This window comes from Podarcis liolepis (genome assembly GCF_965112155.1).
Source record: "Podarcis liolepis genome assembly, chromosome: 2".
NCBI lineage: Eukaryota > Metazoa > Chordata > Lepidosauria > Squamata > Lacertidae > Podarcis > Podarcis liolepis.
The window spans coordinates 114187403-114205232 of NC_139555.1; the positions used below are offsets into that span (position 1 = coordinate 114187403).

The 17830-nt window shown below is 46.9% G+C and overlaps 2 protein-coding genes across 3 annotated transcripts in view; both read right to left on the reverse strand.

Moving 5' to 3' along the window:
* Positions 1–17603, reverse strand: part of LOC310701722 (nuclear factor 7, brain-like) — a 37441-nt gene extending 19838 nt beyond the window's left edge. The window contains exon 1 of the mRNA XM_083493020.1: positions 17558–17603. The gene's annotated coding sequence lies outside the window, so the exon portion shown is untranslated. The remainder of the gene's footprint in view (positions 1–17557) is intronic.
* Positions 646–8595, reverse strand: LOC310701771 (nuclear factor 7, brain-like). 2 transcript variants are annotated; one of them, XM_083493121.1, is made up of 6 exons: positions 8122–8595; positions 5438–5533; positions 4090–4323; positions 3105–3127; positions 2021–2185; positions 646–823 (listed from the first exon to the last, which is right to left on the reverse strand). In XM_083493121.1, exons 1-6 carry the CDS (start codon positions 8527–8529, stop codon positions 661–663), a joined length of 1089 nt encoding a protein of 362 aa, XP_083349247.1. In that variant the 5' UTR covers positions 8530–8595; the 3' UTR covers positions 646–660. The 2 variants fall into 2 exon arrangements, with proteins under 2 accessions (XP_083349247.1, XP_083349248.1); XM_083493122.1 differs by having other exon boundaries at positions 646–804; positions 2161–2185; positions 8122–8594.
* Positions 17604–17830: the final 227 nt, after the last annotated feature.

The window sequence follows — 17830 nt, forward strand, 5'->3', positions numbered from 1 at the left end:
CCCAAGGTCACCCAGCAGCTGCATGTGGAGGAGCAGGGAAGCTAACCCAGTTCACCAGATTACAAGTCTGCCACTCTCTACCACTACACCACACTGGCTCCCTATGAGCTATGTTAAGTGCTGCATGGGGCTGACATTTAAATTTCATGCCCACCCGATTGTGGAAAAGCAATGCTTCCACACCATAGAATATGTAGATGGGAGAGTAATGTGAATGCAGTAAAATGCTCTTTTTAAAAAACTGAGCTGCAGTCAGTTATGGATGAGGACTGAGGGGCCAAACCAGAGGTGGGAAACGTTTAGCCCTGGAGGTCAAATGAGCTTCCTCCAAAAAAGCTGTCTATGTGGCCAATGAGATTCTCCCTAGACCACCCCCTTAATGGTCTCCCTTCACACCATTCTGGGGTGTTTTGGCTTGGCTGGAATGTGTGCTTGAACTCCGAAAATGACTATCTATTGCCTGGATGGAGAAGAGAAAGGAATTTGTGGCTGTGTGTAAAAAGTGGCCTTCCATACAAAAGAACGTTTTGCATTTATTGCTGCCCTGTCCACTTTTGCCTCACACCCACACCTGCCGCCAGGTTAAACCTAGGAAACAAGGAACATGAATGTTACTGAAGGGAAATAGAGAGGTGCCACACAAGAATGAGTTCTAGACACTTACATCTTCATCAGCTTCCTAATTCTCAATGTCACATTTTTCTCATTGTCTCCAGAATGTTCCTCCTTCTCTTCACTACATTCATCTTCTTCATCAGACGACTTATCTTCCTCTTCAGCTGCATTGTTGAAATCTTCCTCCTCCTCTGTTGAGTCGTTGGCTCTGAGAAAATAAGAAGCGCCTGTTAGTGGGAAAGGCTGATCTGCCCCTCTGTATTACTCCTGCTTGTTGCTCCTAACAGGATGTTGCCCCCCACCCAAAAAATGAGGCCAGGCTGATCTGTGGCAAGCCCTAGAACTGGTTGGAGAAGCCACTAACTTTCAAAGAAGAAACCACATTTTCCAGCTAAGCAAGAGCAAACTGGATAATCAACGTTTGTGGCTTGACAGGTCTTCCATCAGAATAAGTATGAAAGGAGGATTTTGGCCATGTGGAAGGTACTTGAAGTTATGTTAGAGCTATGTTAAGTGCTGCATGGAGCCGCCATTTTAATTTCATGCCCACCCGATTGTGGAAAAGCAATGCTTCCACACCATAGAATATGTAGATGGGAGAGTAATGTGAATGCAGTAAAATGGTCTTTTTTAAAAACTGAGCTGCGTTCAGTTGGGGATGAGGACTAAGGGGCCAAACCAGAGGTGGGATACCTTTAGCCCTGGAGGTCAAATGAGCTCCCTCCAAAAAAGCTGTCTATGTGGCCAATGAGATTTTCCCCAGACCACACCCTCATGGCCTTCCTTCACACCATTCTGGGGTGTTTTGGCTTGGCTGGAATGTGTGCTTGAACTCCGAAAATGTCTATTGTTTGCCTGGCTGGAGAAGACAAAGAAATTTGTGGCCGTGTGTAAAAAGGGGCCTTCCGTACAAAAGAACCTTTTGCCCTGTCCACTTTTGCCTCAGACGCACACCTGCCACCAGGTTAAACCAAGGAAACAAGGAACATGTTAATGAAGGGAACTAGAGAGGTGCCAGGGACACGGGTGGTGCTGTGGGTTAAACCACAGAGCCTAGGGCTTGCTGGTTAGAAGGTCGGCAGTTCGAATCCCCGTGACGGGGTGAGCTCCCGTTGCTCGGTCCCTCCTCCTGCCAACCTAGCAGTTCGAAAGCACATCAAAGTGCAAGTAGATAAATAGGTACCGCTCCGGCAGGAAGGTAAACGGCGTTTCCGTGCGCTGCTTTGGTTCACCAGAAGCGGCTGAGTCATGCTGGCCAACATGACCCGGAAGCTGTACGCCGGCTCCCTCGGCCAATAAAGCGAGATTAGCGCCGCAACCTCCGAGTCGGCCACGACTGGACCTAATGGTCAGGGGTCCCTTTACCTTTAGAGGTGCCACACAAGAATGAGTTCTAGACACTTACATCTTCATCAGCTCCCTAAAACTCAATGCTACATTTTTCTCGTCTTCAGAATATTCCTCCTCCTCTTCACCACTTTCATCCTCTTCTTCATCAGACGACTTATCTTCCTCTTCAGTTGCATTGCTGTCATCTGTTCCCACCTCCACCTCTATTGAGTCTTTGGCTCTGAGAAAACACGAAGCCCCTGTTTACTGGAAAAGGCTGATCTACCCCACTGCATTACTCCTGCTTGTTGCTCCTAACAGGATGTTGCCCCCTGCCCCCCCCCCCCAAAAGAGGCCAGGCTGATCTGTGGCAAGCCCTAGAATTGGTTGGAGAAACCACTAACTTTCAAAGAGAAGCCACAATTTTCAACTAAGCAAGAGCAAACTGGAGGATCAACGTTCGTGGCTTGACAAGTATTCCATCAGAATAAGTATGAAAGGAGGATTTTGGCCACGTGGAAGGTACTTGACATTATGTTAGAGCTATGTTAAGTGCTGCATGGAGCCACCATTTTAATTTCATGACCACCCGATTGTGGAAAAGCAATGATTCCGCACCATAGACTATGTAGATGGGAGAGTAATGTGAATGCAGTAAAATGGTCTTTTTTAAAAACTGAGCTGCATTCAGTTGGGGATGAGGACTAAGGGCCAAACCAGAGGTGGGAAACCTCAACCCTGGAGGTCAAATGTGCTCCCTCCAAAAAAGCTGTCTATGTGGCCAATGAGATTCTCCCTAGACCACCCCCTCAATGGTTTCCCTTCACACCAATTTGGGGTGTTTTGGCTTGGCTGGAATGTGTGCTTGACCTATGAAAATGACTATCGTTTGCCTGGATGGAGAAGAGAAAGGGATTTGTGGCCGTGTTTAAATAGTGGCCTTCTGTACAAAAGAACATTTTGCATTTATTGCTGCCCTGTCCACTTTTGCCTCTGGCTCTGCCAGTCACTGGGATGTGGCCACGGGCGGTTGCCCCGTAATGAATGTGGCTCTTGGGCTGAAAAAGCCACACCTGCCACCAGGTGAAACCAAGGACGCAAGGGATGTCAAAGAAGGGAACCACAGAAGTGCCACGCAAGAATGAATTCCAGACACTTACTGCTGCATCAGCTCCTGGAAGTCCTACATGAAAGATAAACAAGTTTAGTGTATTGATTTACAGCATCTTCACAGTCAATTTGAAAGAATGACTAGAAAGGGCTTCCTCTCGCTTCAGATGTCATCTGGGAGCAGCTGTTTGAACAGACTGCCTCAGCAGGAGACATTGGAAGATTTGCTGGAAGCCCAGCTCCACCCGGAACCTCCTGCCCCGGAACTGTGCCAGCTGGTCATTATAGGAACAACCGTTCGGAAATAGGCGTCTGCGTTTTGCTTTTTATTCTCCTCTTCCCTCCCTGTCCCTTTTTCCTTGTGCGCCACCCGCATCCCGGGCTTCCAGGAGTGGGACCCATTCATTGAATCCCACCCACAGTGCTGTTGTGGATGGAGCCCAACACCCAAGTTGGAAAAGTTGTTATGAGTCTCCTATTCCCCTCACAAAGCAGTTTAACAATCAACCCCTCTTCCCAATGAATTCTGGGAACTGCAGCCATATTAAACCAGATCTAGTCTAGCCATATAGGGATGCAGGTGGTGCTGTGGGTTAAACCACAGAGCCTATGACTTGCCGATCGGAAGGTCTGCGGTTCGAATCCCCGCGGCCGGGTGAACTCCCGTTGCTCAGTCCCTGCTCCTGCCAACCTAGCAGTTCGAAAGCACGTCAAAGTGCAAGTAGATAAATAGGTACCACTCTGGCGGGAAGGTAAACAGCGTTTCCGTGCGCTGCTCTGGTTCGCCAGAAGCGGCTTAGTCATTCCGGCCACATGACCTGGAAGCTGTACGCCGGCTCCCTTGGCCAATAAAGCGAGATGAGCGCCAGAGTCGGCTTCAACTGGACCTAATGGTCAGGGGTCCCTTTACCTAGTCTAGCCATATTGAATCGGATATTGTTATTTGGCCAAGAACTTTCAATCCTACATCACCACACACATCCACTGGACCGCATGGTGTTTTGCAGGCATGCCTCTGATCAGAGCTGGTCTCACCTTCAGAAAGGCCACGTGGTCTGTACTTTCTAACGCTGCTTTAACCTTCTTAATAATCTCAGTCAGGGAAGAAACCTCGTTTTTCAGGCTCGAAAAGGCATCTTGCATTTCCTCCAAGTTCTTCTTCCTCTTCTCCTGGACCGTCTTCATAATAGCCTTCTCCTTCTCATCCAAGATCTGGTGAAGGGATTCAAATCCTTTGGAAATGTGATTTACGATATCTTCGGTACAACTCTGCAAGTGGTGGGGAGAAACACACACACACACACGAATTAATTTCATTTTTAGTGTTAGTGAGAAACAAAGCAGATACGCATTCAAGGCAAGAAAAATCAAACATAACGAAAGGGTGATTTGTCCTGTCGCCCAATCAAGAAGATTTTGAATTAGAAAAGTTCCTATGGAAAGTAATAATGATAATAATAATAATAATAATAATAATAATAATAATAATAATAATAATTTATACCCCGCCCATCTGGCGGTATTACTCAGGAGAACTTGTGCCTGGATATTATGAAACATAAAAATGGAAATTTAACCTTCACAGCCTGAGATCAGGGCACCTTGTGATTATCAGGGACAGGGTCTTTTCAGTGGTAGTGCCCTGTCTTTGACACACTTCCCCACAAAAGCTTGCCTTGTCCTGGCACCTAGAGTCCAGTGTCTTTCCAGTGCCAGATGAAGACCCTTTTAAAAATTTCCCAGGCCAAGCTTATGTTGATCTGCTTTACCTGCATGCTTTCTGTTGGGTGTAGTGAAGGGTTAACCTTTCAATACCATTTTTAGGTTGTCTTCACAGATTTCAGGTTTGTTTGTTTTTGGCTTATTTCCGAACACAATTCAAAGTGTTGGTGCTGACCTTTAAGGCCCCAAACGGCCTTGGCCCAGTATACCTGAAGGAGCGTCTCCACCCCCATCGTTCAGCCTGGACACTGAGGTCCAGCACTGAGGGTCTTCTGGCAGTTCGCTCACTGGGAGAAGTGGAACTATAGGGAACCAGGCAGAGGGCCTTCTTGGTGGTGGTGCCCACCCTGTGGAACGCTCTCCCATCAGATGTCAACTACCTGACTTTTAGAAGATATCTGAAGGCAGCTCTGTTTAGGGAAGTTTTTAATGTTTGGTGTTTTATTGTGTTTTTAATACTGTGTTGGGAGCCGCCCAGAGTGGGCAGGGTATAAATAAATAATTAATTGTAATGCATTAGTTGTTCTATCATGCATTTTGTACTTTAGGCAACAGTGGATTTCAAGGGCGGGCTATAAACAAGGACATTAATGCATGCTCTTTAAACCACAAAATGTGTGGGGAAGTGGAGTTCCACAATCCCTTACTGCTTTTCCTTTACCTTTAGCTCTCCAATTGCCTCCTTCTGGTGTATTTTCTCCTCTTTGGCCTCCTTTAGACGCTCCTTCAGAGGCTTTAGGTATGGCTTCAGCTCCATCTGTGCAGCAGAGAAATCAACAGAGATTAAGAAGGAAGGAAGGCTTCAGAAGCAAGGAGGAATATGTGCCGAGGTGGAACTGCCCTCCCCGCTGCTTAGCTCCGCCAGGTGGGGCCAAGGCTAGGACCACCTTAGCTGCATAGGGCATGATGGAGACCAGGGAGAATGAAGGTATAATCAGTGCTTTTTCCCCCTTGAAAAATGTTTAGGGTTACTCTCGTTTTGACTCAAGAAAATCATCATTTTATAGTTCAAATCAGGGGAAAATAACTAAAGCAAATGGACAAAAGGACAAAGATTCACAAACTGTTTAGAGTTATGCGTCCCCCCCAGAAAAAAGCGCTGGATATAAAGTTTTATAAGGACAAACAGAAACAACATGGACAAAACAAAGGAACACAAATCTAAAATAAGTATCACGCACAGGAATAATAAAGGACACAGAACTTCACTTGCAGAAATATAAATTATTGAATGTATTAATATGAATGGAAGTTAAACACGTTGTAGCTATTGCATTGTTGCAGGTTTTTCCCCAGTCAATGGGGCAGACACGGGTTCTTTGAGAAAAGTCTTGCTTTATTAAGCTGCACAGCTGGCTTCAGCGAGATAACTCTCAAAGGCTGGGCCCTGAACTCAGATTGGAGCTGCTTTTGATACCATGTCACAAACAAACCTCCATGGCAGCAGAGCATGTGCAGAGTGTGATCACACAATTTTGCAAGCAAGCAGACGTCAGTCTCCCTTCCCTTTCTGCTGACTTCTGCAATTTCTGATAAGGTAAGAAGGTGTTCTCTTGTGGCTTCAGCCTGCAGATGTTCAGACTGCTTTTTGGTGTCAAAGACTGCTGAGGCAAGCAGATTTTATTCAGTCCTCAGTTCCTAATTCCTGCACTATTCTGGTAACTCGAGTTAGCCCAACCTTAGTTGAGGAGATTTCACCCCCCCCCCCATTGCAGGTATCTGCTGATTTTCCAGAGAGGAGGGAGTGGATTGTGCTTGCTACTTATTCCGCTCCAGCCTCACTTCAAAGGGGAGACTGAGTGTTATCTCTGTGTAGATAAGGTCGCTGCAGAAAGCAGCTATAACACTCAGTGCAGTCCAGCGTCTCCATTTGTATATAGTTTGTATAGTACAGTAGCTGTTAGTGAATAAAAGAAGATATTCTTCAGCGCTGTCATCCGAGTGATTTATGCTCTGCTGTACTCTGCTGTGCACGGCTGTCTTCTGGAAGTGAGTTCGGTGCTCACAGCTCTGAGTTGTGAGTCCACAGCACTTAGACCTGTTCCTGCAGAAGAAGGTCTCTGGAAGTGCTACCCCAGCTCGCCTGGCCCAGTCGGAGCTGAAGTGATTGAGCCCAGTCGGTGGCACTGGCTCAAGGGCGATGCTGACACTAGTGACTCATCCAAGGGACGCGGGTGACGCTGTGGGTTTGCCGATCAGAAGGTCGGCGGTTCAAATCCCCGCAACGGGGTGAGCTCCTGTTGCTCGGTCCCTGCTCCTGCCAACCTAGCAGTTTGAAAGTACATCAAAGTGCAAGTAGATAAATAGGTACCGCTCCAGCGGGAAGGTAAACGGTGTTTCCGTGTGCTGCTCTGGTTTGCCAGAAGCGGCTTAGTCATGCTGGCCACATGACCCGGAAGCTGTACGCCGGCTCCCTCAGCCAATAAAGCGAGATGAGCGCCGCAACCCCAGAGTCGGCCACGACTGGACCTAATGGTCAGGGGTCTCTTTACCTTTTAGTGACTCATCCACCATGAGTTGGGGTGGCTATTATAATATCTTCTCTTCTTAGAGCAGCGGTCATTGAGGTATATAATATTTTACTTAATTCTTCCCTCAGTATAAAGGATTATGATTAAGACTGAAATGTATGGGAATTGGATTAAATAAGACTTGGGAAGCAGAATTACAGTGGACACATCTGTGCACGTGTGGGTTGTGACTCGGCACTTCTGCGCACGCGCGATTTAGTGCTCTTCTGCGCATGCACGACCGCCGAAACCCAGAAGTAACCCGTTCCAGTACTTCTGAGTTTTGGCGGTGTGTAACCCAAAAAAAACACAACCTGAATCGTCTGTAACCTGAAGTATAATTGTTAATGAAACTGTCTTTCCTTGAAATCTAGCGGGGGTGTGTGTTTCAATCTAAAATGTGTAATTGGCTTTTTAATTGATTGATATTTAAATTGTAATTTGGTCTTGATAAAATGTGGCTTATATTGGATTTTTATAATAAAAATTATTTTATACGTACTTTTTATATGTACTTTTATATGTACCTTTTTTATATATATAAAAAGGACTACCCTAACACGATCCAGTTAAGCAGCAGTGAAGCTGTCGCAGCTCTGAAGCAGCGCAAAAACTACGTTTTCAAAGCCTGTTAGAATCCTTAGCAGACCTGCGCGGTTGTGAATTCCTGGTCTGATTTTTCTGAGTCAACATCCCTTGCAAGTCACTCTGCCTGCCTGGGTTGAACGAGGTCAAAACTGAGCCTGTGGTTTTGTAAGGCTGTCCTCACATAATGATCACCCACCGTCCGTCCCCCAAGCTCACTCAACCCCAAAGCAGAAACTTTGCCACTGACCTGCGCGCATTTCACAGCCTCTTTGATCGGCAGGAACTCGTGGCCCCGATGGGCGGGCAGATCCCGGCAGATCACGCAGATGGGGACGCGATCCTGGCGACAGAAGAGCTTGAGCGGCTCCTCGTGCTCCTCGCAGGAGCCCGCTGAGCTGGCCTTCGCCTGGGGCTCCTCGTCCAGCTGGAGCTTGCGCACTTTTTCCGCGAGGTTGCCCAGAACCCTCTGGCGCCTGACCTCCCGCAGTCTGAAAGGGCAGCGGCACTCCGGGCAAATCCCTCTGCCCCAGCCATCGCGGGCGCAGCTCTTCAGGCAATCCAGGCAGAAGTTGTGGCCGCAATCCAGTAGGTGGGGATCGCGGAAGAGGGAGAGGCAGACGGAGCACACCAGATCGTCCACCAGGCTGGAAGCCATGATCCCCGGTCGTAAGGCACTTTTGCGCAAGGCGCCGCTTGCGGATGAGCGATTCTGCTTTCAGTTTCACTTTTGCATTGCTGGAAAGGGCGGAGCCGTCAAAGAAGTCAGATTCCCGGGGGTCATGATTTTCTTAATCCCTTCCTCAAAGCTCTGGGAAAGGCGGTGGGGGGGGGGGCGCCGGAGGGTTTTTTGCACCACGGCACCAGATATGCTTAAGACGACCCTGGCTGTAGTCCCAAAACAGCTGGAGGGCCGAGTTTGCCTATGCCTGATGTAAACGGAAGAGGGAGTTGTGTTTGACAAGGTTTTCTGGGAAGAAGGAGGGAGAACGCCATTGTTGCTGGCTGGGGGTGGGGTGGGGGCTGTACTGAGAGACCCTCAGGGATCAGGGCTGCTCTGGACGAAGGTTGCTGAAGTTATGGGAGAAGCAACACGAGACACTTTTGAGGTGCAATGTTGTCTTGAGGTGAAATGAAGGGATTCAGGTTGCAAATAATCCCTATTTCCTAAAAACACAAAGACTGGTGGAATGGCTTGGTGGGCAAAGGCTTGGTTGTCATAGCTGATTCTTAGGAGGTAAAGGGAGAGAACCTGCCTGCAGGACTGAGGGGAGAAGTGAGAAGCAGCTTGGGCTGTAGGTCTCTGGTAGGGACTGGCAGGAGGGGAGATTTCCAGGCCAGTTCAACAAGACACACCTGTGCTTCTATAGCTCAGAAAGAGGTTCATTTTGTATACAGTCGTACCTTGGATCTCATAAGCCTTGGTACTCGGGTGTTTTGGCTCCAGAACACCACAAACCCGAAAGTGAGTTTTCCGGTTTGCGAATGTTCTTTGGAACCCGAACGTCTGACACGGCTTCCTGCAGCCAATCAGAAGCTGTACTTGGGTTTCCATACGTTTTGGAAGACGAGTGGACTTCCGGAACGGATTCTGTTCGACTTCCAAGGTACGACTGTATTAGCAAACACTTAGAAACCTAAGTACAGTGGTACCTCGGGTTACATACGCTTCAGGTTACATATGCTTCATGTTACAGACTCCGCTAACCCAGAAATATTACCTCGGGTTAAGAACTTTGCTTCAGGATGAGAACAGAAATCGTGCTCCGGTGGCACGGTGGCAGCGGGAGGCCCTATTAGCTAAAGTGGTACCTCAGGTTAAGAACAGTTTCAGATTAAGAATGCACCTCCGGAACGAATTAAGTACTTAACCCGAGGTAACACTGTAGATATGTTATTTTTATTTAATTTTGTTTCTCACCTGCCCTTCATCACCAAGGTGAATTTAAAAACTGTTTTTTGTTTATGTGGGGAGCAAGCAGTATTGTGCAGCAGCCCTTTGAGTGCCACCACTTCTGCTCTCCCTTTGGCATCCTGGGAAAAGCAGTAGAGGCAACAGTAGGATCTCCCACGCTTTCTCAACCCATCTTATGTCACCTGTCCCCAAGTCTTCTTGGGAAATGACCTACAAAGAGTACTGGAAAGCTGGAAGACAGCACAACATCTCCACCCGTGTGTCTTCTTTCATTTTGTTGAGTGCATTGGTCTGAACCAAAAGCCTTTCCACCTGGTTGGCATGTCCATGGGCGGAATGATTGCTGGCGCTTATGCTGCTAGGTATCCATCTGAGTTCTGCCGCTTATCCCTCATGTGGCCAGCAGGTGAGTGTGTGCTGCTTATCCCTCCTTTGCCCAGCAAGTCTAACAGTGCGAACAAGTCCCACTGAATTCAAGGTGATTTATGTCTGATGAGGGAAGCCTAGGGTTGTGTCATTAGGGTGCAATCCTATACAGTGGTACCTCAGGTTACAGACACTTCAGGGTACAGACTCCGCTAACCCAGAAATAGTACCTCGGGTAAAGAACTTTGCTTCAGGATAAAGACAGAAATCGTGCTCCGGTGGCACGGCGGCAGCAGGGGGCGCCATTAGCTAAAGTGGTGCTTCAGGTTAAGAACAGTTTCAGGTTAAGAACGGACCTCCGGAATGAATCAAGTACTTAACCCGAGGTACCACTGTATTGATGCTTAATTTGCTTTTACGTTGTTGATCATGAAATCAATTTAAATAACATGTTGCATTACCTGATTTTCCTTCTGCCTCAGTCCCCTTTTGATATGCCAAATGCTAAGTTATCACAGGATAAAAATGCATTATATGCTGCTTACACTGATGGCTCATTCCTTCAAAAAATTGATGTTGCACACACTTGTTTGTTACTTTAAGGGGCTGCCTGGAATCACGCTGAAACCATGGGAAATGTTGTTTTAAACTGTTTTTAATAGTGTTTTAATGCTTTAAAACACTCTGGGACCTTAGGGTGAAGGGCAGGTAGCTAAAAACAACATTTTGTATCCCTCTCTAGGTTTGCAGCATTATATTCCATACCAATAATATCTAACAAATCTCTTTTCTTATGGTGATCGGCATTTCAAGAGTTCTCTTGTTCTCATTAAGTTGTGTCTTTTGCCATTTTATTTTTTTATAAACGAGATTTCCTTGTGCTTGCAAACATAATTTATTTTCCTCCCCAGATAGCGCTTTATTAGGGACTTAATTAGTGAACTAGCATGGAAGCAGGCTTCGGGTTGCGGGTACTCATTCCTTTCAAGGCAACCTTGCATACCATTATGAAAAATAAATGTGCACACAAGAATGGTCTAAGCTTGGGTGATTTACAGTGTTTGCAGAAGTGATCTCATGGTTGTTATTGGCATCTGTCTGTATTGAGGGACAAGGGAGTGCGCCTCCAGGGGTGAAGTCAAATCACTGCATTAGCAGCACTAATGTGACTTCCCTCATGCACAAGGCGGGGCAGCGTGTATGGAGTTCCAGGGCTGCCCAGATGACAAGACTCCCCTCTTGGCCTCACTGATGTGAAAGGAAAGCAGAGCAAGATGTCTGGCCCCAGCTTGGCTGCAGGAGTTGCTGGAAGGAGGTGTACAAGACACCACCCAACTGCCCAACAGAACTCCATTCTGGATTAGTGTAGGGTTTACTCCTTGCCCTTTTCTTCTTCTGAAGATCTCCCGCAAGGCAGTGGAGGTTTAGGATCAGAGTTTTCCTTCATCACCTTGCCGACAAAGATCCTGAATCTGAGGCTCCAATACTGTGGCCATCTCAGGAGAAGAGAAGACTCCCTGGAAAAGACCCTGATGTTGGGAAAGATGGAGGGCACAAGGAGAAGGGGACGACAGAGGAAGAGATGGTTGGACAGTATTCTCGAAGCTACGAACATGACTAAACGACTAAGTCTTCTCTTCTCATGTCAGATCCGAAGTTATCTGTCTCAATATCATTTTTATATTCTGGGTCTTAGAATAGTTTATGTTGTTTGGGCTGCTTTGGAAGGAGACTCTTTGGGGCTTATTCCTATTCTATAATATTTAAAGAATGAACTTCTTAAGCTCAGGGTTGGGGGTTCGAGTCTCACACTGGGCAAAATATTCCTTCCTTGCAGGGGATTGGACTAGATGACCCTTGGGGTCTCTTCATGGTCGTAGCCAGGATTTTTGTTAGGGGGGCAGGCCTTTTGTTAGGGGGAGCAGGACCTCAGTTTTCTATGTATTTTTATTGGTTTTTCTTGATTTAGGGGTGGCAGCTGCCCCTCCCTGCTCCCCCTTGCCTAAGCCCATTGGCCTCTTCCAATTCAACAATTCTGTGATTCCATGATTCCACAAAATGCAGGGCAGCAGCCAGCACCCCAAAAGCATTGTTGGCATACAGCTGCCTTCTCCAATCTAGTGGCCTCCAGATGTTTTTGTGAGCAGTTTTGAATTCCAGTTCTCAGCCAACAAGGGAAATTATGGGAGTTGTTGTTGAAAACATTAAGAGGCTGTCAGGGTCCAAAAATCAGAGGCGGATTTTGGGGGGCATGACTGATTTGATCGCACTGGGTGTGGAGCCTTGGGGATGCTACAGAGGACACCACAATTATGCTTTAGAATGGAACACAAGAGGTGCCACATACCAAATTTTGGCATCAGACAGGGCTCAAATTTGAGAACGCAACGTTTGACACTGCAAAAACTCAGCTTTGCGTGCCTTTTCTCAGTCTGCCCTGCTGATTCCAGACATGGGCTTCTGCTTTCTTTTGTGAAGACATTTGGCCCGTCTGCTGCTGAATAAGTGTCAGTGGGTTTTTTTGGGGGGGGGGTGTTGGTGGTGGAAGCTCTTAATCGTATTACTAGCACCCCCCAAAAGATCCTGCATAAAGAAGCAATGGGCTAGTTCCTATTGCAACGCATCAGGGCTATCAACAATCTTTTCTCAAATCTTAAGGTGCTGTTTTGGGGTGACCCACTTTTTGTAGCTCTACTGACAGAACTCCGAGAGGAATCCCATGCTGACAGAATTCCGAGAGGAATAATAATATTGTTAAAGTGAGGTACCACTAAGGGATGGATGCATCTGCTCATTTTGTTTTCTCTCCATTTCTGTCTAGCCCAGAGACAGGGAGGCTCAGGGCAGATCTACACTCTTGATTTTTACATTAGGAAAGGGTTAAGAAACAGTTGTGGTACAGAGGGACAAATGACACATGGCTTACATGTTGCTAATGTGTTATTAAAATGTGACACCAGAGGGCGCTGCAGAGCAACTAGCTGTGCTTTTGATGGAAATACAGTGGTACCTCAGGTTAAGTACTTAATTCGTTCCGGAGGTCCGTTCTTAACCTGAAACTGTTCTTCACCTGAAGCACCACTTTAGCTAATGGGGTTTCCTGCTGCCACCGTGCAATTTCTGTTCTCATCCTAAAGCAAAGTTCTTAACCTGAGGTACTATTTCTGGGTTAGCGGAGTCTGTAACCTGAAGCATCTGTAACCCGAGGTACCACTGTAAACCAATAACAAGGTAAGATACCCAGCTCTACCTCTCTTTCAAATCAGAACCAGTGAAGGCGGTGAAGGTCTTGTGTGAGTGTCTGGCAGCAGTTGGAGGATGAATGGTGGTTGAAAGATTGAGGTTGAATTCTGACAAGATAGAAGTACTGTTTTTGGGGATAGGAGGCGGGCAGGTGTGGAGGACTCCCTGGTCCTGAATGAGGTTACTGTGTCCCTGAAGGACCAGGTGCGCAGTCTGGGAGTCATTTTGGACTCACAGCTGTCCATGGAGGCGCAGGTCAATTCTGTGTCCAGGGCAGCTGTTTACCAGCTCCATCTGGTACACAGGCTGAGACCCTACCTACCTGCGGACTATCTCATCAGAGTGGTGCATGCTCTAGTTATCTCTCGCTTGGACTACTGCAACGCGCTCTATGTGGGGCTACCTTTGAAGGTGACCCGGAAACTACAACTAATCCAGAATGCGGCAGCTAGACTGGTGACTGGGACCGGCTGCCGAGACCACATTGAAGGGACAAGATACCCAAATCCTGTCTGAAATCACCCCAGGCTTCAATAATCACCCCAGGCCTCAAAACTGTCCAAAACTCCTTTTGTTTTCTAAAAATCCAAAACAGCTTTTCTCTGCTTGTCTCTGCTTATTCTCACAAGATGATGTGCATAGGCAAAATGTTACTTTTAAAAGCTAATGAATAGGCTCTGTTCATAGCAGGCCTGGGAAATGAATCTTATTCTAGTTGCAACTTCTTGGACATGCTTGGACATGCTGAACCACTCTCACTCCAAGAGTCCCAATAGTCCCAAGACAGCTTTCTGTTCATGCTCAGAGGAACTCATGGGGCAGGACTCCTGGAAAAGGAGGAGAAAGGAGGAGGGAACTGGAAAGGGGTATATATGGTTGTGCACAGGACTGTGAACTTCGTGCATGCTTTTTGTGACTTATCACACTTGCTCCTTCTACCAGTTCATGGATGGTAGAAATAAAAGCCTTTTTCTCTGAAACTATTCCTTGAGTGTCTGTTGACTCCCACTTCCCTTTCCCGGGTGCAATATTTTTCCCACCCGAGGGCAAAGCCTCATAAGGCTACAACATAACACCGGTCTTGAAAGACCTAAATGGCTCCCAGTATGTTTCTGAGCAGAATTCAAAGTGTTGGTGCTGACCTTTAAAGCCTTAAAAAGCCTCGGTCCAGTATATCTGAAGGAGTGTCTCCACCCCCATCGTTCTGCCCGGACACAGAGGTCCAGCTCTGAGGGCCTTCTGGCGGTTCCCTCACTGCAAGAAGCCAAGTTACAGGGAACCAGGCAGAGGGCCTTCTCGGTAGTGGCACCCGCCCTGTGGAATGCCCTCCCATCAGATGTCAAAGAGAAGAACAACTACCAGACATCTGAAGGCAGCCCTGTTTAGGGAAGCTTTTAGTGTTTAACAGAACACTGTATTTTAATACTTTGTTGGGAGCTGCCCAGAGTGGCGACCATCTGTTTGGGTGATTGGTTAGAGTATGATGTTGATAATGCAAAGGTTGCTGGTTCGATCCCTGTATGAGACAAATGCATATTCCTGCATTTCAGGGGGTTGGACTAGATGACCCTTTGGGTCCCTTCCAACTCGATGATTCTCTTCTCTGGCTGGGGAAACCCAGCCAGATGGGCAGGTTATAAATAATAAATTATTATTATTATTATTATTATTATTAGAAAAACCTGTGATATTTTAGAATGATATATATGAGGGGTGTTCATTAAAGACTTCTCCTGAAGTACTTCCCCGTGGACTGAGACAAAGGAAACCGGGCACAGTTATTAGTCCTTCTCTACGTAGCCACCAGCAACTTCTCCCATTGCTTTATGTAGCTGTGGAGAGCTTATCTGTAGAAGTTGGCAGCTTGCATCAGAAGCCACAACTTGACCTCAGAAACCAGCGTTTCATCATCTGGAAAAATCTTGCCCTTCAAAAATAACTTCATGGTTGGGAAGGCCAATGGTGCCAGCTCAGAATAGCAATAACAGGCGGTCAGACCAAAAAGGGAACTACCTTTAAAAATGAGTATAACGCTAGAAGTCACTGAGGGTACGTAGCTAGCTAACAGTTCTTTCCACATGCATGCGGTAGCTGAGGTTGACCAGCCAAGTTTGACTAATGTGGTAGCCAAGTTTGACCCCCCCCTTGCTTATGTTTCAAACACATAGGCTGCACAGGAACAGAATGGATACATGCATAGGTGGGGCACCTGCAGTAGAAAGTAGCCATTGTGAGTCTGCCTGGTGGTGCCATGTACCATAGAAGGTAATAAATAAAAACCCAGGAAGGTGACTGGCTATGCCCCCTGTGGTGCCATGTGCCATATAAGGGAATGATCAAAATAAAGGAGAGGGGTTGGTGGTGTTTGTGAAGTTATGTTACAAGGTACAATGGTACCTCGGGTTAAGAACTTGATTCATTCCGGAGGTCCGTTCTTAACCTGAAGCACCACTTTAGCTAATGGGGCCTCCTGCTGCTGCCGTGCTGCCAGAGCACGATTTCTGTTCTCATCCTGAAGCAAAGTTCTTAACCCGAGGTAATATTTCTGGGATAGCGGAGTCTGTAACCTGAAGTGTATGTAACCCGAGGTACCACTGTACTTGTTACAGTTGGCCCCCAAAACTGTGCTTGGGAGCTCAGTTCTTTTGGCAGTTATCTCACTGAGACGATTTCCTGCAACATGCAGTTGCAGCGGACTCACCAATTAATAATGCGGCGGATCCACTCCTGCTAACTGCCCCCCGATTAAATATAGTGCACCCACCTCATGGTACACCAGTTAACATGAATTTCTACAATTTACCACAGATTATCTAGTAGGGGACTGGTGTGAGGGAAAACTCAACGATTTAGAGACTCAGGCAAACAAAAAAAGTTTTATTAAACAAAAAGATTATGAAACAGTGGGTCAGGAAATGTGTTCTTTCAGGTAGAAGTTGACTTACTTAACTAACTATAAGATGTCTCAGGCTTTAACACAATACGTCTTAAACTTCAGTTACTAAAAATCAGGTGTTACACTTCAGGTGGTAAATATTTCCAGAATAGTTGGTAAAATGCTCAACACAGTCAATTTTTAAGAGCAAAAGAGGTGCTAAATCCTTTAGCTGCAGCATACCTCACCACAGTCACCCCAGTAAGTGGGAGAGGGAGGCTGTGGGCAACAGAGGAGTTTAGCATGCCACAGGCGCATGCTCCTTTCTCTCTTAAAATTTGTCCCTGCTTTATACATGATTGGGAAGTTTTGTTTTGTTTTGTTTTTTAGTATCCTAGGACTGAGGCAAGAGCAGGAGGAGGAGGAGGCCAATGGGATGCCTCCCATGGCCCAAGAGCCTCGGATTAGGGGGCACAATACTTGCCTTGCTCCGGGCACTGGCAACCTCCACTATGCCACTGAGGAGGTTTCACAGGCTGGGCATTCAGCTCAAGACCCCACAAACAGCAGAGGTACAGGAGGGAGTTGCCTAAAGAGCACAGCGTTCAATTGGGTATATAAGGGGTGAGACGATCTTTCAGGTATCCTGAATTCCAAGCTGTACAGGGCTTCATAGACAAAATATCCGAGCCTGCTAGAAAATTGTCAGCTTTCTGTGTATTCCTTTCACAATTCAAGAAGGACACTGACAAACTGGAACGTGTCCAGAGGAGGGCAACCAAAATGGTCAAAGGCCTGGAAACGATGCCTTATGAGGAACGGCTAAGGGAGCTGGGCATGTTTAGCCTGGAGAAGAGGAGGTTAAGGGGTGATATGATAGCCATGTTCAAATATATAAAAGGATGTCACATAGAGGAGGGAGAAAGGTTGTTTTCTGCTGCTCCAGAGAAGCGGACACGGAGCAATGGATCCAAACTACAAGAAAGAAGATTCCACCTAAACATTAGGAAGAACTTCCTGACAGTAAGAGCTGTTCGACAGTGGAATTTGCTTCACAGTCTGGTCACTCAACCCAAGTCCCCACAATCAGCAGAGGCAGGGGAGGGAGTTGCTGTGGGACAAAGGGGACAAAGGGGAAGCCCCATCTTTCCATTCCCTGCCTTGCACTGGTAAACAAGAAGAAAGACATGCCCCACCTGTCATGGGCGTAGCTGGGTGTGTGTGTCAGGGGTCAAGGGGGAGGCTGCTCTCCTAAATCAAGTAAACTAATAAAAATACTTAACTTACCAATTGCGTCACCTGACACAAAGCCTGCTCCTGCAACAGAAAGCCTGGCTACACCCATGCCGTCTGTCTTCCTCTCCCTGTATGGTTTCCCCTCAAAAACAATTGCAGCAGAGCAGAAACACGGAAGTGGGCTGTTCAGTTATATGAATCAGCCGCTTGTGCAGCAAGATTTGGGCATCATTCTTTATATTGGGAAAACGGAATGGGCAGATAACGAGTGTTCTGATAATGGGTACTGTGTGTATATCCTTTCCTTAGGGACACTATGAACAG